We start from the raw sequence: 20,552 nt of genomic DNA, 5'->3' as shown, positions 1-20,552 counted from the left end.
CTGAAGGTGGAGATAATGAATCCATTAAGAACATCATTGCTAGTGGTTATCACATTTGCTCAGCTCCAGAGGCAGTTGAATGTAGAGCAAAACAATACCCTGGACTTCAGATCTCTCAGCTTGGCCAAGACGTGACTTGCAATCCATCCGTTGGACTGATTTGTAAAAACAACAAGCAAGGTCTTCAGCAAAAGTGCTTCGATTACGAGATACGAGTGAAATGTTGTCAATGTCCTCCCACAACACACATCCCGACAACAGCAACAACAACAACAACAGTTCTGTCGACCACGACTCCTACACCCACTACTACAATCTTAACTTCGACAGCTCCATCTACCACAAAAACAACAACTCTGCCTTCTACTACAACTCCAACCTCTACTCCTACATCAACCTCAACAGGAGCATCAACTACCCAGTGCAGTGGTGTAGAAAGTTGTGTGTGGTCAGACTGGATCAACCTTGGTCAGCCAACCTCTGGCTCTGAAGGTGGAGATAATGAATCCATTAAGAACATCATTGCTAGTGGTTATCACATTTGCTCAGCTCCAGAGGCAGTTGAATGTAGAGCAAAACAATACCCTGGACTTCAGATCTCTCAGCTTGGCCAAGACGTGACTTGCAATCCATCCGTTGGACTGATTTGTAAAAACAACAAGCAAGGTCTTCAGCAAAAGTGCTTCGATTACGAGATACGAGTGAAATGTTGTCAATGTCCTCCCACAACACACATCCCGACAACAGCAACAACAACAACAACAGTTCTGTCGACCACGACTCCTACACCCACTACTACAATCTTAACTTCGACAGCTCCATCTACCACAAAAACAACAACTCTGCCTTCTACTACAACTCCAACCTCTACTCCTACATCAACCTCAACAGGAGCATCAACTACCCAGTGCAGTGGTGTAGAAAGTTGTGTGTGGTCAGACTGGATCAACCTTGGTCAGCCAACCTCTGGCTCTGAAGGTGGAGATAATGAATCCATTAAGAACATCATTGCTAGTGGTTATCACATTTGCTCAGCTCCAGAGGCAGTTGAATGTAGAGCAAAACAATACCCTGGACTTCAGATCTCTCAGCTTGGCCAAGACGTGACTTGCAATCCATCCGTTGGACTGATTTGTAAAAACAACAAGCAAGGTCTTCAGCAAAAGTGCTTCGATTACGAGATACGAGTGAAATGTTGTCAATGTCCTCCCACAACACACATCCCGACAACAGCAACAACAACAACAACAGTTCTGTCGACCACGACTCCTACACCCACTACTACAATCTTAACTTCGACAGCTCCATCTACCACAAAAACAACAACTCTGCCTTCTACTACAACTCCAACCTCTACTCCTACATCAACCTCAACAGGAGCATCAACTACCCAGTGCAGTGGTGTAGAAAGTTGTGTGTGGTCAGACTGGATCAACCTTGGTCAGCCAACCTCTGGCTCTGAAGGTGGAGATAATGAATCCATTAAGAACATCATTGCTAGTGGTTATCACATTTGCTCAGCTCCAGAGGCAGTTGAATGTAGAGCAAAACAATACCCTGGACTTCAGATCTCTCAGCTTGGCCAAGACGTGACTTGCAATCCATCCGTTGGACTGATTTGTAAAAACAACAAGCAAGGTCTTCAGCAAAAGTGCTTCGATTACGAGATACGAGTGAAATGTTGTCAATGTCCTCCCACAACACACATCCCGACAACAGCAACAACAACAACAACAGTTCTGTCGACCACGACTCCTACACCCACTACTACAATCTTAACTTCGACAGCTCCATCTACCACAAAAACAACAACTCTGCCTTCTACTACAACTCCAACCTCTACTCCTACATCAACCTCAACAGGAGCATCAACTACCCAGTGCAGTGGTGTAGAAAGTTGTGTGTGGTCAGACTGGATCAACCTTGGTCAGCCAACCTCTGGCTCTGAAGGTGGAGATAATGAATCCATTAAGAACATCATTGCTAGTGGTTATCACATTTGCTCAGCTCCAGAGGCAGTTGAATGTAGAGCAAAACAATACCCTGGACTTCAGATCTCTCAGCTTGGCCAAGACGTGACTTGCAATCCATCCGTTGGACTGATTTGTAAAAACAACAAGCAAGGTCTTCAGCAAAAGTGCTTCGATTACGAGATACGAGTGAAATGTTGTCAATGTCCTCCCACAACACACATCCCGACAACAGCAACAACAACAACAACAGTTCTGTCGACCACGACTCCTACACCCACTACTACAATCTTAACTTCGACAGCTCCATCTACCACAAAAACAACAACTCTGCCTTCTACTACAACTCCAACCTCTACTCCTACATCAACCTCAACAGGAGCATCAACTACCCAGTGCAGTGGTGTAGAAAGTTGTGTGTGGTCAGACTGGATCAACCTTGGTCAGCCAACCTCTGGCTCTGAAGGTGGAGATAATGAATCCATTAAGAACATCATTGCTAGTGGTTATCACATTTGCTCAGCTCCAGAGGCAGTTGAATGTAGAGCAAAACAATACCCTGGACTTCAGATCTCTCAGCTTGGCCAAGACGTGACTTGCAATCCATCCGTTGGACTGATTTGTAAAAACAACAAGCAAGGTCTTCAGCAAAAGTGCTTCGATTACGAGATACGAGTGAAATGTTGTCAATGTCCTCCCACAACACACATCCCGACAACAGCAACAACAACAACAACAGTTCTGTCGACCACGACTCCTACACCCACTACTACAATCTTAACTTCGACAGCTCCATCTACCACAAAAACAACAACTCTGCCTTCTACTACAACTCCAACCTCTACTCCTACATCAACCTCAACAGGAGCATCAACTACCCAGTGCAGTGGTGTAGAAAGTTGTGTGTGGTCAGACTGGATCAACCTTGGTCAGCCAACCTCTGGCTCTGAAGGTGGAGATAATGAATCCATTAAGAACATCATTGCTAGTGGTTATCACATTTGCTCAGCTCCAGAGGCAGTTGAATGTAGAGCAAAACAATACCCTGGACTTCAGATCTCTCAGCTTGGCCAAGACGTGACTTGCAATCCATCCGTTGGACTGATTTGTAAAAACAACAAGCAAGGTCTTCAGCAAAAGTGCTTCGATTACGAGATACGAGTGAAATGTTGTCAATGTCCTCCCACAACACACATCCCGACAACAGCAACAACAACAACAACAGTTCTGTCGACCACGACTCCTACACCCACTACTACAATCTTAACTTCGACAGCTCCATCTACCACAAAAACAACAACTCTGCCTTCTACTACAACTCCAACCTCTACTCCTACATCAACCTCAACAGGAGCATCAACTACCCAGTGCAGTGGTGTAGAAAGTTGTGTGTGGTCAGACTGGATCAACCTTGGTCAGCCAACCTCTGGCTCTGAAGGTGGAGATAATGAATCCATTAAGAACATCATTGCTAGTGGTTATCACATTTGCTCAGCTCCAGAGGCAGTTGAATGTAGAGCAAAACAATACCCTGGACTTCAGATCTCTCAGCTTGGCCAAGACGTGACTTGCAATCCATCCGTTGGACTGATTTGTAAAAACAACAAGCAAGGTCTTCAGCAAAAGTGCTTCGATTACGAGATACGAGTGAAATGTTGTCAATGTCCTCCCACAACACACATCCCGACAACAGCAACAACAACAACAACAGTTCTGTCGACCACGACTCCTACACCCACTACTACAATCTTAACTTCGACAGCTCCATCTACCACAAAAACAACAACTCTGCCTTCTACTACAACTCCAACCTCTACTCCTACATCAACCTCAACAGGAGCATCAACTACCCAGTGCAGTGGTGTAGAAAGTTGTGTGTGGTCAGACTGGATCAACCTTGGTCAGCCAACCTCTGGCTCTGAAGGTGGAGATAATGAATCCATTAAGAACATCATTGCTAGTGGTTATCACATTTGCTCAGCTCCAGAGGCAGTTGAATGTAGAGCAAAACAATACCCTGGACTTCAGATCTCTCAGCTTGGCCAAGACGTGACTTGCAATCCATCCGTTGGACTGATTTGTAAAAACAACAAGCAAGGTCTTCAGCAAAAGTGCTTCGATTACGAGATACGAGTGAAATGTTGTCAATGTCCTCCCACAACACACATCCCGACAACAGCAACAACAACAACAACAGTTCTGTCGACCACGACTCCTACACCCACTACTACAATCTTAACTTCGACAGCTCCATCTACCACAAAAACAACAACTCTGCCTTCTACTACAACTCCAACCTCTACTCCTACATCAACCTCAACAGGAGCATCAACTACCCAGTGCAGTGGTGTAGAAAGTTGTGTGTGGTCAGACTGGATCAACCTTGGTCAGCCAACCTCTGGCTCTGAAGGTGGAGATAATGAATCCATTAAGAACATCATTGCTAGTGGTTATCACATTTGCTCAGCTCCAGAGGCAGTTGAATGTAGAGCAAAACAATACCCTGGACTTCAGATCTCTCAGCTTGGCCAAGACGTGACTTGCAATCCATCCGTTGGACTGATTTGTAAAAACAACAAGCAAGGTCTTCAGCAAAAGTGCTTCGATTACGAGATACGAGTGAAATGTTGTCAATGTCCTCCCACAACACACATCCCGACAACAGCAACAACAACAACAACAGTTCTGTCGACCACGACTCCTACACCCACTACTACAATCTTAACTTCGACAGCTCCATCTACCACAAAAACAACAACTCTGCCTTCTACTACAACTCCAACCTCTACTCCTACATCAACCTCAACAGGAGCATCAACTACCCAGTGCAGTGGTGTAGAAAGTTGTGTGTGGTCAGACTGGATCAACCTTGGTCAGCCAACCTCTGGCTCTGAAGGTGGAGATAATGAATCCATTAAGAACATCATTGCTAGTGGTTATCACATTTGCTCAGCTCCAGAGGCAGTTGAATGTAGAGCAAAACAATACCCTGGACTTCAGATCTCTCAGCTTGGCCAAGACGTGACTTGCAATCCATCCGTTGGACTGATTTGTAAAAACAATGAGCAAGGTCTTCAGCAAAAGTGCTTCGATTACGAGATACGAGTGAAATGTTGTCAATGTCCACCCACAACACACATCCCGATCACCACAGTATTTGTTCCCACGACAACAACAACAACAACTCAGCCACCCATAACTAGTACTTTCCCTACAACCTCATATCCTGTAACATCTGGTGGAACAACATCACCAACAATTACATCCACTGAACCCGTTTGTTTTTGCCATTTCAATCATCGTGATTTCTCCGTTGGTAAGTTTTTATTTTCCACCTTTTCACATTTGAAACCTTTTGTATTTTACCATTAGTTCAGTCATTCATAATATTCAGTTTATATTGAATTATACATGTTCAATTGTACAAAATGTAATACTCTTCAAAATACTTTCAGGCTCAATTGTTTACAATGTCTCTGACCATGATGGATGGTGCTACATTGGTCTCTGCAACAAGACTTGCAAAGTAGAAATCCGTTCTTTCAGATGTGATGTAACAACTACCCCAGTTACCACTACTTCACCCACCACTACACTGCTCCCAACAACAACAACAATACCACATACAACAGAAAGACCAATCACCACCCCAAAAGATCCAATTCAGATACACTGTGACCATGAACATCCTCCAAGACAGGTATTTGCTCTTCTATAGATAATAACTTTTGTGGAAACATTCCATAGGAATTATTATTTACAAAAGACTGATTAATAAAAAACATAATGAATGGTATGATTTTGTAGACATTTCCTGCAAGCCTAATATTTGTCTGTGTTTGTAGAACGGTGAAAGCTGGAAACTTAACCAGTGCACCAACGTAACATGCGCCAACGGGAAAGTTATTTCTGAGTATGTACATTGTGAGACTCCGAAGCCAATAGCATGTGAAAATAACTATCCTCCGATCCAAGTGTATGACGAATCTGGATGCTGTTTCCACTATGAGTGTCAATGTAAGTCCACAACAAATAAAAATAAAAAGTTTAATCTTTGTTTTCCAAATTGTACTTTAGCGATTGATTTTAGTTCAAAATCTGAAAAATAATCCTTACTCTTGACTGGTTTAGAGTTATCTTATGGTTAATAGCAGTACATGCACATGTATGTCTCACATTGGAAACATTTCAGCACCACACCATTCATTTCGCATAAAACATTCCATATCTGTGTCCATCTAAATGCTAATTGTTCTCTTCTTACAAAGGTATCTGCTATGGTTGGGGAGACCCTCACTATGTCACCTTTGATGGAACATACTATGGCTTCCAAGGAAATTGTTCTTACGTCTTGGTCAAAGAAATCCTGCCAAAGTACAACTTCAGTGTTGTAATCGACAATTACTATTGTGATGCTCCAGATGGACTTTCCTGCCCTCAGTCTCTGACCATTTATTACCAATCTTACAAGATATTCATGACCAAGAAGGACGTTGATGGAGTTTTCACAAGTCTGGTAATTAACATATCTCAAATACTGTATGTTCAAGACATTTTTCCTAGAATAGAGATTAGATTTTCGATTAGTTTAAATATTGATTAGCTTTCATTTAAGATGGATATACTTCCTCTATGTATTAGATATAGGAGACATTGGGTATAGAAATTATTGTAACCATTTTGTCCATCTCTTAATATTTTTGTATTAGATTTATGTAAACCAGCAACGCATCATCCCGGCATATGAGACCAAGGACTTCCGCATCACAGACAACGGAATTGAGACCCTTTTAGTCATACCAGCAATTAATGCCAAGGTGTCTTTCACTGGTCTTATGTTTAGCATATACCTGCCCTGGGACAAGTTCAGTGGCAACACTGAGGGACAGTGTGGTGAGTGCAGGTGTTTTATGGTCACTCTGTTGCCATGATTACCCCATGATGTCTCATTGTCTAACGATGGTTTTCAATCTTATTCAGGTACATGTGACAACAACCGGACAGATGACTGCCGCTTGCCAAATGGAACTATCGATTCATCTTGTCCAGACATGGCACACCAATGGCATGTTGCTGACCACAATAACAGTCAGTGCACACCACCACCACCAGAACCGACACCAACACCAGGCTGCAATCCACCCATTTGTCATCTCATTCAAAGCAAGTAAGTAGCAATTAGTATTCACAATACATCTCCTCTGTAGTATCGATAACCTCTCAATCAGAATAATCTCAGTGCGAACAATAACTTGACATACTAAAACACGGCAATCATTTGACAAAGCCTGATGACAAAACAAAGTGAATTAACATATTTAAATATCTACTCTAACTGAAGCATGACATCTTTTCAAGGGTCTTTGAGAGTTGCCATAAGATAATCCCCTACGAGCCATTCCTTGTGGCATGTATCTTTGATGTGTGCCATATGGATGATGTTACTATTGGCTGCACCAGCTTGCAGACCTATGCTGATGCATGTGCACAAGCAGGAGTCTGTATTGAGTGGAGAAATTATACAAATGGACAATGTGGTAAGTAGGTCACTCCTCAAGACCATAAAGCTCAGATAGCCTCTCCATGATGTAGCTTATTGGTAATTAACCTTTTTATCTCACCTGCTACAGACTTCACATGTGAGAAACCCAAGGTTTATAATGCCTGCGGTCCACAAGTTGAACCAACCTGTAATGCCTGGTATGTATAATGCTGTTGTTGTTTAGTGGATGGGTATAACGACTAGGAAAAGTCTCTCAGCTATTGAAACTTTTTTTGAATATCTCTGCAGGTACAATTTTAAATTCATCCAGACTCAAAATGAGTTCAGCGTCATGGGAGATATACAATTGGAGGGATGCTATTGCCCTCCTGGTACCACTTTGATGAGTTCCAGCTCAAACTACTGTATCCCCAGCTGTGGTAAGAATGGTCAAATAACAGCATTGTATATTGAGGGTGTGGGGACTTACAGTATTGTGCTGTGATAGTAGCTACATCCTGCTGGCCTTCACTTTGGGAAGCACAAAGTGTTAATTGTTAGTTGCTACTGTAGTTGTCTTTTGAAAGCTGGTTTAGCTTTTTGTAAAAAAAAATATATATAAAAAAATGTCCACAGCATTTTTCAGATACTTCAATGGTGTGGGTTTTGGTTTATTTTGATTGATATTGATTTTATCAAGTGATTCCGGTACATACAGTACATTATCAAAACTAAGTAGTGGAATGGACTTCAATGACTTCGTTTTTTAATGTATTTTTTTCTCTTTGGTTCATCAGATATTTGTCCTTTGCCAAATGGAGAATGGAAAGAGGTAAAATTGTGTTTGAATTTCACTCACAGGTTTTAGTAGGGAAGAACAACTATTAATTTCTGATATACACATTAACATCATGTGGGTAGTTCACTTTTGACAATCATGTATAATAATGTATGCAATAATAATAACTATAATAATTACAATAATGTATTACATTTCTATAGTGCTTTTCATAGAACAAAGCGCTTCAGTAATTTATAATTCCACACACTAAATGATTGAACTTTGTACTGGTAGTGTCCATACAAACCTTGATGTGCTTAAAATATTCCTCATTGCAGGCTAATGAGACCTGGGTGAGCAACTGCCAGGATTGTGTATGTGACCCATACAGTCTGGAAATCCAGTGCCAGCCGGTGGCATGCCAACATCAGCCTCCTCTCACCTGTGATCAGGAGGGCCAAGTTAAGGTCCTAGAAACCGTTGACTGTTGTCAAAAGGACAAATGCGGTGAGTGACTTCTTTGGATAAGATGCTCTTTATGGGGGCTTTGGAACAACTATTTTTGGTGACTACCTAACATATCCAACCAATGTGGCCACTTGCATATTTTTTTAAACAATAGTTGTTTCTTTCCAAACAGAGTGTGATGTCACACGATGCTCTACTTCCAAGATAAATTGTCCAGTCGGATTTGAGATAGAGGCAACTATGGGAGTCTGCTGCCCAACTTATCAATGCAGTGAGTATGAGTTTGCATGTGCTTGAGTGTGCATGTATGTGTAATGTGTGTGTGTGCATGTATGTGTAATGTGTGTGTGCATATCCTAGAAATCCCAACATGTTAGTTGCAGTATTGAGTGATTATCCATGTTCTTTGCCCCACAGTGCCAAAGGATGTCTGTGTGTTTAACAACACTGAATATCAGGTGCGGATGCGTTCTATGCGATGTTATTTGGCCAGTCCCACCACTTATAAATGATCAACACTTTTGAATGTAACTTATTAAAAGAGGACAATGTTATTTTACTTGCATACGTAAAAAAAAATAATAAGTTAAACTAAACAAATACCTTCATTAAGCTATCAGGGTGCCATCAAAATGTTATGGTCAATCCATGTATGAGATTAGATAGGACAAAAAAAACATCTCAATTCATAGATTTTCCATTGAAATATTCTATTTTCTCATTCCAGCCAGGTGCCAATGTTCCTGGGGACAAGTGTAAGAATTGTGTGTGTGGTGACAGGGTGGATGCCCAATCCCATCTACATATCATTGAGTGTCAACCTACTGAATGTGACACTCACTGCCAGCAGGTAAGTGATCTCCATTGACACATCTACACACTTTAGCCTCATTATGTAATTCAACATACTTAGTGTAATGTGAGTCCTTATCCATGTAAAAATAGTATAATAACACTGATTCCTCTGCGTCCACTATTGGACTACTACTGGATAAGTGTAATTTACTAGTGAGTTACCAGGATCACAAATTGGTATAACAGAGATCATAAAGGTTTTCTCCTCTCTGGTCTGTCTTCTTTCTTTCAGGGCTTTGATCATCAAGCCGTTCCTGGGCAGTGTTGTGGGAAGTGTTTACAGACAAGCTGTGTGGTTATGCTGCCAGATAATACCACACACACTATTCAGGTAAAATAGCATCAGGCAGCATTATTTATCTCTCACACAGATTCACAATTTTTTGTTACTTTTTACAATTCATAAAACATACAGTCCTATTTCCCTTGATTATTTAAAAAGAGCAACATGTCATTTTAATCTAGCACTCAAGTGTTACACAAAATAACTATTTTAGCGATGATATAGTATATCTTATCTTTTATCATTTGAAGAATCTCCTGTTAATATATTTCACATTCTCACCTCTACAGCCTGGTTCCATCTGGATACCATCTGGAGACAAGTGTCTCAAGTTTGAGTGCGTAAAGATTATGGACCAATTCATCCCAATTGAGGCTAAGACTGTGTGCCCTGACTTCCATCCAGAAGATTGCATACCCGTGAGTTACAACAATCTGGCAAATGATCTGGGTCTGGGAAATTGGCCCATTTAAAAACTGGACAATGTGCAAATTCATACTTGTGAAATACAGTTTAAATATGCCCAGTCGCTCAGACCAGGGCCTGTTGCGTACCTACTGTGTATTTATGTGAGTTTATTGACACCTGTTGCTTAAAGTGAACAATGCAAGAACACTGCACTGAAAAACATGTGGAGTGAGTTTGGTAAACGCTACGTCAGTGACCTAAAAATGTTCTTGTTTTTTCTTCCATTTTCTTGTTTTTAAGGGAACTGAAGTCATTGCTCCAGATGGTTGCTGCCATGTCTGTGAGTGTCTTTTTAACACCATCCTTTTTGATAGACATTTGTAAATCATTCCGGCCCTTTATCAGGCATTGAAAAAAGTATTTTAGCTTTGAAAATGTCACTTCTGTGTGCAGGTGTTCCAAAATATAAGCCATGCAACATGACAAAGGGAAAAGTGTACCTGGACAGCAATGGGTGCAAGTCTGCAAACGAGGTGGAAGTGACAACATGCGGAGGATCCTGTGGCACCTACGCCATGTGAGTATTTTAATCATTCCTGAAATATTTCAGGAACACTAACATATTAATCCTCCCAATTAAATAGAATTGGGCTGCCTGTCTAAATGCAAACTACAAATTATATTTTCCCTAATATGTTATGTTACAATGGCTGTGTTTACAAAGGCAGCCCTATGCTGATATTCTGCCCAATTATTGTCAAAAGAGCTCGTCTGATTGGTCATAACATCAGAATTCGGCTGCCTGTTTAAACACAGCCAATGTTATATAATTACAACTGCTACCATCACTACATCCACATAATAACATCGCCTCTCCTTTATGTTTTCAGGTATTCTCTTGAGGCCAACATGATGGAGCGCTCTTGTACCTGTTGTCGGGAAGTATCCACCACCAAGAAGGAAGTGGAGATGATCTGCCCAGACGGGTCAAAGTTCAACCACTCCTACATTCACATCAATAAATGTGGCTGCCAGAGGACAGAGTGCGTGACCCCGGAGGAGACCCAGGTCGCAAGGTCACGACGCAGGAGAAGATGAATGACTCTCCACTACCATCCCTTTACTGCTTAGATTAGTTCTCTATTTATGCTCAAGTTGTTCACTTTCCTGCAAAGTAATCTCCTAGAAGGCGAAAAAGTTTCAGCTTTTTTGTCAAATTTAGTTTTGTTTTAGCCATTCAAAACACATAAATAAAGTTGGCAATAGGCTATGCATATATACCACGTTCTTGTTTTCATTCCTTTTGAAATTAAGTTGGGAAATATTTGATTGCAGACACCCAGTTCAACAATGGCTTATCCTTTTCCAGACAAACAACCACAATTCAAAGTGTTAAACACTTATTTCAATTTGAGATGGTGTTAGTTCAGAAAAACGGATCAGTAATCTAAAGGTTGCTGGTTTCAGATCCCTGGCGCCACTTCCTACTGTTGTCCTTGAGCAACGCACTTAGCTAACCTCTAGATATATCCAGGGACAGCACTGTGGCTGACCCTGTGCTCCTCTCTATACAGTACTAAAGACACATTTTCATCTTTGATGGATTAATAAAGTAATAAAGTATTATGCACTTAAACAATTTATTTCAAATGTTTTTGATAGTGTTTGTCAAACTGCGTGAACAGAAATGAGAAGGTTCCCACCTTAGTTGGAGGGAATTAAATAACTATTTTGCTATTATAACCAGTCCTCTGTTACAGATGACTTACCTGACCAATGATATAACCTCACAACAATCAGACAAAATGTGAAATAGATTTGATTCAAATCAAAATTAATATTGCAGAAAAGAGCACTCTGCCTGCTTTATAACATGTTCATGTTGTACTGACTTGTCTACAACTAGCACAACAAGTGTTGGTGTGCAAAAGGACATTTTGCTGACATCTTTTAGTTAGTTGAGGCTGTTTAAAAGGAAAAATACTTTCTACAGTTTTTTTGAAGCCCCTAACATGAAAGAGAATGATTTTCAAAAACATACAATTTATTTAAATAAAAGTCTGTGTGGTGCTATGGGCAGGGTAGACAGATTTTTAGAAGATTATGCCTTGAGGTGGAGTGGATTAGATACACATTTCAATGCTAATTGTATTGACGCTGAATCAACATTGAAAGTCCCACCTAAGAAGGTAAACAACATTCCTGTGAGATTAAAAGTAAGCAGTAGAACAGGTAGGGTCAACTTAGTAGGGACCCCATTGCCCAAAGGCCGTAATACTAGGACTGTTTATTAGTTTTACCCAGCTCCAGGCACTGTAGACTTGCTGCCAAGTCATCAAAAAGGAACTCTGAGCTCACAGAAAGTGGATCATATGTTTGACATAATTAGACCAGGGACAGTAAAATACCTATTAATATAATAAATAAATTTGTCAAATAATTAAGCAAATGTATTTTTTTTTTATGTAAACATTTCTCAAACATAGTGTTGTTAGGGAACCTCTCTTTACTAGCCTATATAGCCAATAAACAGTAAACATATGTTGCTTAACTGTGTGCTCCACCCTGGATAGTTAATCCTGAGTCATTTCTCCCACTTTATTCAACATGTTTTAATATTACACTGTCACGTTCTGACCTTTATTTCCTGTGTTTTGTAATTAGTTAGTATGGTCAGGGCGTGAGTTGGGTGGGCAGTCTATGTTTGTTTTTCTATGATTTGAGTATTTCTATGTTTCGGCCTAGTATGGTTCTCAATCAGAGGCAGGTGTCATTAGTTGTCTCTGACTGAGAATCATACTTAGGTAGCCTGGGTTTCACTGTGTGTTTGTGGGTGATTGTTCCTGTCTCTGTGTTTGCACCAGATAGGACTGTTTTGAGTTTTCACATTTCTTGTTTTTTGTAGTCAGTTGTTCATGTGTACCTTAACGCATTAAAAAGAACCATGAACACTTACCACGACGCATATTGGTCCTCAGATCCGTTTCGCCTCTCCTCTTCGGAGGAGGAGGAGGAAATTCATTACATACACTTACTTTTACATAAAGGTTCCTGTATCAACCTACCTCAATCTAACCTTTAGTTACACTTAACATTAAGCTGTCACCCATAAATCATCACAGTTTGTTTGAGTTATTCAAAGTGCTCATCAACTTGCGCTGTTTAATATTACTTCTGTACGCTGAATTGAGTTTACACTCAACCTCAATCTATTTACCCAGAGCTTGTGTAATAATGGTTCTATACATAAACCAAGTATAGCTGTGACGATAGAGCAGTCAAATACGCAACCCAGAGCTGCTAAAATCATCAAACATTGTTGAAGTCTTTGGGTAAGGTGGAGCCGCACACAGCCTCTGGCAAGACCTAGGTGGGGATGGGTGGGGAAGGATGGATGGGCTATTCAGTGAAGGCTTTGTTAGGAAAGAAACAACCTGGGGCATATGATATAGCCTAGGCAGTGTGAAAGACATTTAAAGGCTGGGCCAATTATCAGTCATAATCAGTCAATAGCATTTTGGTAGAGCGCCCTAGGTACGGTAGTGAGGTTTGAGCTCTGTATGAATTCCAGATTGACCACTATGAATATTCCATTGTCCAATGTAAAGATGGGTCAGATACAAAAAGTACTAACCTACAAACCTGCAACAGATTCTTCCCTTTAGCAGATTAATGTAGACATGATCATATAAAGATATGATCATTTCACACATAGGTCGGCTCTGTCGGCTCTGGTCGGCTCTGGTCGGCCCTGGTCGGCTCTGGTCGGCTCTGGTCGGCTCTGTCGGCTCTGGTCGGCCCTGGTCGGCTCTGGTCGGCTCTGTCAGCAATGGATGATAAAAAAAAGTTAGATGATTGACCTCACAGAAAAAGGCAATAATTCCACAAATGTTGATCAACTGACGGTACAATATTTAATGTCATGTGTTACATTCATGGCAGGAAAACCACTAAAACCAATCAGGATTTGGCTTGACAGAACTGCCAAAATGAAGGAAACACCAACATAAAGTGTCTTAATTGTGCGTTAGAACATCAAAACTTCAATGCGCCTCAGCATAAATTCTACAGGTGTCTGGAACTCTATAGGAGGGACGCAACACCATTCTTCCATGACAAATTCCATAATTTGTTGTTTTGTTGATGGCGGTGGAAAACACCGTCTCAGGCTCCGCTCCAGAATATCCCATAGGTGTTCAGTTGGGTTGAGATCTGGTGACTGAAACACACACACACACACACACACACACACACACACACACACACACACACACACACACACACACACACACACACACACACACACACACACACACACACACACACACACACACACACACACACACGACCATGTTAATTGCTTAATTAACTCAGGAACCCCATCTGTGTGGAAGCACCTGCTTTTCAATTTGTATCCCTCATTTACTCAAGTGATTCCTTTATTTTGGCAGTTACATGTACATCTGTGGTAAAATAAGTTAGTATCAATGTAAAATGAAATATAGAAAGCCATGCAGGTATAGCAAACTTGTTTAATGGGTTTTAAGTCAAATGTGTACTTTCTGGTCATTTAGTTATTAAGAAAATGGCACATATTTATGTTGAGAAATGTAACATATTGACTTTTTAAAAATGTATGCTTAAAGTGAGGGTTTGAAGGTATGTTGAATGAATCTTAACAATAACCATAAGCCTTAAAATGACAACCATCAATTGAACAGGGAACGTTTGACAAAAAAGTTTTAAAAAGTAACATTTTCAAACATGAATTTGGAAAAAATAGATATGCTATGAAACATAATAAATGCTAATGTATTACTAAAGCTCAGTTAATTTTGCAACAGCCTGGGCTGTATGTGCTATATACAAACTAGTTATTCCTGTTGAGTTTAAAAACACCCCAAAAATAATAGGTTGATACTGTTGATAGACTTAGTGGCCATATGAGAAAGCTGAAGTGATTAACGTTCTAATAGTTGTGAAATAATACTTAGAATAGTTGTGCAAAAATGCACATTAGTGTATTCAAATTATTTTTTCATTATTTTCAATTTAATATATCTATTTTTGTAATCAGGATGCAGTTCCTGGATCAGCGTGGTGAGTCACACTAGTCCATGAATACTACTATGAATACAATTAGCCCGATCGCTCCTTTGAGCAACAGCAGCGAGACAAATGTTTGCATTTGGACAATGTGTGCTCAAGATACTGAGCCAATAGAGTGGATGAATGTATTTTTAATCCTCAATACATTGGCTGACTTTTTGATGGCTGTGGGGATAAACCGTTTTGTTCTATTAAACCTCACTACTTATTTATTATGAATGTATCTGTAATTATACATTAAAATTTACATTACATAAAGAAAATAACATGTATTGTGTTGTGGACACCAGGAGTAGTATCTGCTGCATTTGGGATAATGGGGACCCTAATACAATACCAAATACCAATAGCTCAAACCACTGGAGAGGAGATGCTGCCTGAGGTGAATAGATACTGAATGAGGAAGGAAGGCACCTCTCCCTGTAAAAAAGGAATCACATAAGACTATTAAGTAACTTCTCTTGTGCAATATAGGTGTATAGGTCTATAATAAAGGACATTATGAACCCCCTGAGTTTATAATAACAATATGGGTACACAACTAATCCCAATAATAGAATTCTTAATGAAAATATCTAAATTTATATATAAATGTTCATGCTTAATATACTGTTAATGTTCTGAAAAACCTCGTAGACAGAACATTGAAGTCTTAAAGTCGTCATTGAGCCATGTTTAACCTTTGGCCCCACCTTTGTGTTAACCTTTAAGGTCCCTCCTCAAATACAGGTGGTTATAAAAACCAGATCCATCCTAAGCACCTCTCTCATATCACCTGTGCAGGACCTGTTCACTACCCACAGGATCACCATGGGGACAACCAAGGATGCACCGATATGGAGGCTGATATGCCTGGTACTACTGATCAAATCAACACAAACAGGTTGGTAGAATATTCATTCATTAGCCTAAATCAGAAGCTGTTCTGATTATTACTATAATATATATTTTTCTACATTTTTAAAAGTCTGACAAATCTGTCAAATATACATATTATTTCATAAATCCGACTGAATGTTAATTACAAATAGTAAATATTCAGGACAACACCAAATGATTATGATGATTGACACTCAGCAGGTCGAGCTGTAACCACAAGTTTAGTATGATTAGGTCACTTTCAGATTTGATAACATACACTATATATTTAATGTAAAATCTCATTATCAAAAATAATGTATTAGCTATTCAGAAATGTACTAACACACAGAAAAGTGATTGCATGTATTATACATGCATTTTAAAGAATTCAACAGTAGGCATACAGTAACAGTTTTTACTCAATAATAACGGTTTTCCTTTTTTCTCATTTACTACGATCATATGATTACATTATTAATTTAAATGTTCATCCTATTTCTGTTCCTTATACACGTTTGTTTATGAGATTGTTCCTGTCTAAATTTGAAAATGTTACAAATATGTGTTGAAAAATCTGAAACTCTGCGAACGCAGGAACATTCCCATTAAAATCAAATTGCACGATAGCGCTTAACTTTGGCGATACGGATTGAATGGAGTCTTATGTTTGCCGTAAATATTGAATGGGTCACATCATGCTTCAAATGTCCCTTCGTCTGGACATACTGCTGTGCAAATCAAATACACTTCTAAAAGAGCAGTGCAACAATCTAAATCTGCAATGATTGAATTCCATCCGGAATGTTCATATAATATTGTAAAATACTCATGAATTGCTTTTATTTCAGTGAGCCCCACCACAAGTGTAACAATCATCCCGACAATGATCACAACGATACCCACACTTTCAGGTAAATCTCTGACCGAATGCACACCGAATAAAAGACTGGGTATCCATCAATATGCTAAGAAGGAACTGACATTTGTATTCCTTGTCCCTCAGGAGTGAATTCCTCACACAATGACCAGGTCTGCAGCACATGGGGTAACTACCATTTCAAGACCTTCGACGGGGACTTTTTCCAGCTCCCCTCCACCTGCAACCATGTTGTGACCTCACTGTGTAAGAGCAGCTATGAGGCTTTCAACATCCAGATGAGGCGGCAGGTGGTGGACAACCAGCCCACCATTAGCAAGATCACCATGAAGCTGGATGGTGTAGTGGTGGAGCTTTCCAAGGGTGGTATTGTGGTCAATGGGCAGACGTGAGTTTCCCTGTCATTTGACTGATTCGCCATTCTGCAAGCACCTCTCTTGGGGATTTTATGTGCTACATTCTGTATATTAATAATACTTATAATCATAATGCATAGGATGACCTTTAAGTATCTTCTTCCTCCTGAAGGGTGACCCTGCCGTTCAGCTTGTCTGGAGTCAGCATCGTGAAGACTACATCCAATGTGAAGGTCGTAGCCAAACTGGGGCTGGTTGCTGTTTGGAACAAGGATGACTCCCTAATGGTAAAATACCTACATTTCTAATTTTCCTCTTCAATGGTTGATTAGTTAATAATGTTACAGTTTTCTTTAGATGAAAAGCATATCAACTTTGCCTTCAATGGCAATGATCAGCAGTTGATCGTGAGTGAGAGACACCTATTTTTGGCTGCACCTTGTTGGTTGAAGCACTGTCTACTCCCCTCCTAAAATGTTAACATTGAAAGGCAGAATTACCTGAAGAACGAGGATGAATTAACAGGATATGTGAAGATGTATACCCTATACACATACAGGCTAATGTTCCAATGTTTATTTGATGAAGTGTTTGCAAATATTTGTAGATTTGAATGACATTTTCTGCCACTTCCTAATATAAAGACAAAGACTTTAATAAAAATACTTTGATACAAAGACTTTAATAAAAAGAAAGAGTATTAACATGGAGGATAGCCAAGACTGAACATGTGAATGGTGCTGAACAGGATGAGATTTTGTGGACAAAACACATTGTATCTGGTGTTTCTACAGATTGAAATGAACGAGAAGTACAGAAACCAGACCTGCGGACTGTGTGGTGACTTCAATGAAGTCCAAACATACAACGAGTTTATCATCAATGGTAAAATAATATGTGAAAATGCCAAAACTGAAATGTAACTACATTACATACTGTAGGTGGAAAAGCTAATTGTCAATGTCTGTGTTGTTGCAGGTGGGGAACTCTCTAGCTCGGACTATGGAAACCTCTGGAAACTGGATGGCCCTCTGGAAGTCTGTGAGGAGCCTACGCTAACTTCTGTGGAGAGTTGTGGAGATGAGGTATTCCATTTCACACCACAGAAGAAGAATACAAAACAATGTTAATAGAATTTAGAAATAGCAATTATTCCATGTGATCCAACAAATGTTTTCTATATAGTAACCCTTTTATGGTTTGTCTCTATTTGTAGGAATTTTGTCAGCAGCTGTTCTCCAGTGCAGCTTTCAGTAGCTGCACTAATTATTTGGACATGGACTCCTTCATCAAGACCTGCCTTGCAGACCTGTGCCACTGTGATAACAGCACCAACTCCTTCTGCCTGTGCAACACCATCTCAGAGTACTCCCGTCAGTGTGTTCATGCAGGGGGGAAGCCCCAGCAATGGAGGACTGAACAGTTCTGCTGTAAGTATGCAGATACTCTCCAACATGACCACCAAACACTAAATGATCATGTTCACAATACATTTTAAGGAAACCTTTAATCACAATGTTTATTTTCTCAGATAAGACATGCCCCTTCAACATGGAGCACCAGGAGTGTGGAAGCCCCTGTGTTGACACCTGCTCCAACCCAGAGGCCAGCCAGTTGTGTGAAGACCACTGTACAGACGGCTGCTTCTGTCCTCTAGGTACCACATAGGTTCAACTCTGTTGTACAAGTTAACCTCAAGCACATCATGAAAACACCACACCTTTTACCCATTATGCCTTTTATGTCAATGTGTGCAAAAGTCTTTGATAATGAAATAAGTAAATATTGAATGTTTCTCTCAGTTACTTTCTCGAGTCAATGAAGTTCTCTGTGTAAAGAACACATTAGAATGACTTAAATCTACTGATTTCTGCCTGATCTCTCACCAAATAGGTACTGTTTTTGATGATGTCAGCAACAGCGGCTGTATTCCATTGAGTGAATGCCTCTGTGTCCACAATGGACAAGTATACAAATCTGGAGAATCTTACACCAGCAACTGTAAAGAATGGTAGGCCAAGTACATCATCTGATTTAAACATCACATATCCCATGCCTCATTTTCATGAATCATGTCAAACTCCACAGTGTGATTATAGAAACTAAATCATCAATATTTCTAAAATACTGTGTGAATGCAGTTGTGAGATGAGCCTGTAAATGTTCCCTTTAGCACCTGTGCTGGTGGTCAGTGGGCCTGTACAGACAAGGACTGTCCTGGGACCTGCTCTGTGGAGGGAGGATCCCACATCAACACCTATGATGGGAAAGCCTACACCTTCCATGGGGACTGCTCTTACATTCTGACCAAGGTCAGTCCATGTGGTGCAGTATAGCAAAGCAATAGAAGCAAGTAGAAACTCTTGATACGTTTTCAGTGCAAACTAAGGTGAAAAGGTGAGGTAAAATAGCTTTTCCTCAAGCCATTTGTTGACATAGAAATGGGTCCAAACGAGTCACTCTCATTTCATGTTTTTGCCTTCAAAATCATGCTTGTTTTCTTTCAGCAATGCAATGGAACTGAATTCACCGTGCTGGGAGACATTGTGAAGTGTGGGTTGACTGACACTCAGACCTGTATGAGGGCTGTTACCCTAGCCCTCTCCAGCAGATCCACCGTAAGGCAACTCCCCAAATATGTTTCAGAGAAAATAACACAATGACCTGTCAACTCATTTCCAAACCAAACCACTTCTTGAAGATAATTATACTGGCTTGCAAATAAATGTCCCTAAACCTTTTTGACTACACACACAATAACCTTCTTTAAAATTGCCCTGATTTGGCAAATATTGCCAGGCTGTTTGCAATCTTTTAAAATGCTCATGCATGGTAATGTTTGTGTCTAGAGGGGATTATTCAATAAACACATATGAACCAATTAGAATTTTATAGAATCCATTATCTTATCTAATTCACAGGTGATCCAAGTCCAGTCAAGTGGAAGTGTTCTTGTAAATCAGATTCTTTCTCAGCTCCCACTCAATACAGGTGAGACAATCCATTGTAATGCCAAATTAAATTGTAGTGTGGATCAGTGTATGAGCTCCATATAATTTATATTCACTAGATGAAGCCTTAATGATGTCCATCTATTTATTT

At 40.1% G+C, this 20,552-nt stretch overlaps 1 protein-coding gene across 1 annotated transcript in view; it reads left to right on the top strand.

Annotated features, from left to right (window-relative positions):
• The window catches only part of LOC115112554 (uncharacterized), a 43,008-nt gene that overhangs the window by 16,885 nt on the left and 5,571 nt on the right, over window positions 1-20,552 (top strand). The window contains 30 exon segments of the mRNA XM_065011164.1: window positions 7-131; window positions 262-468; window positions 748-954; window positions 1,234-1,440; window positions 1,720-1,926; window positions 2,206-2,412; window positions 2,692-2,898; window positions 3,178-3,384; window positions 3,664-3,870; window positions 4,150-4,356; window positions 4,636-4,805; window positions 6,239-6,486; window positions 6,680-6,863; window positions 9,482-9,551; window positions 9,789-9,822; window positions 10,130-10,258; window positions 10,548-10,587; window positions 10,701-10,824; window positions 11,138-11,323; window positions 15,325-15,347; window positions 17,221-17,482; window positions 17,623-17,737; window positions 18,245-18,335; window positions 18,429-18,535; window positions 18,667-18,880; window positions 18,982-19,128; window positions 19,344-19,461; window positions 19,624-19,762; window positions 19,958-20,068; window positions 20,372-20,441. Coding sequence (XP_064867236.1) covers window positions 7-131; window positions 262-468; window positions 748-954; window positions 1,234-1,440; window positions 1,720-1,926; window positions 2,206-2,412; window positions 2,692-2,898; window positions 3,178-3,384; window positions 3,664-3,870; window positions 4,150-4,356; window positions 4,636-4,805; window positions 6,239-6,486; window positions 6,680-6,863; window positions 9,482-9,551; window positions 9,789-9,822; window positions 10,130-10,258; window positions 10,548-10,587; window positions 10,701-10,824; window positions 11,138-11,323; window positions 15,325-15,347; window positions 17,221-17,482; window positions 17,623-17,737; window positions 18,245-18,335; window positions 18,429-18,535; window positions 18,667-18,880; window positions 18,982-19,128; window positions 19,344-19,461; window positions 19,624-19,762; window positions 19,958-20,068; window positions 20,372-20,441 — 4,570 coding nt within the window.

Source organism: Oncorhynchus nerka, linkage group LG27 (genome assembly GCF_034236695.1).
Source record: "Oncorhynchus nerka isolate Pitt River linkage group LG27, Oner_Uvic_2.0, whole genome shotgun sequence".
In the NCBI taxonomy this organism is placed as follows: domain Eukaryota; kingdom Metazoa; phylum Chordata; class Actinopteri; order Salmoniformes; family Salmonidae; genus Oncorhynchus; species Oncorhynchus nerka.
Note: the sequence above shows the minus strand (reverse complement) of the source record. Positions and strands in the feature narration are given on the sequence as shown.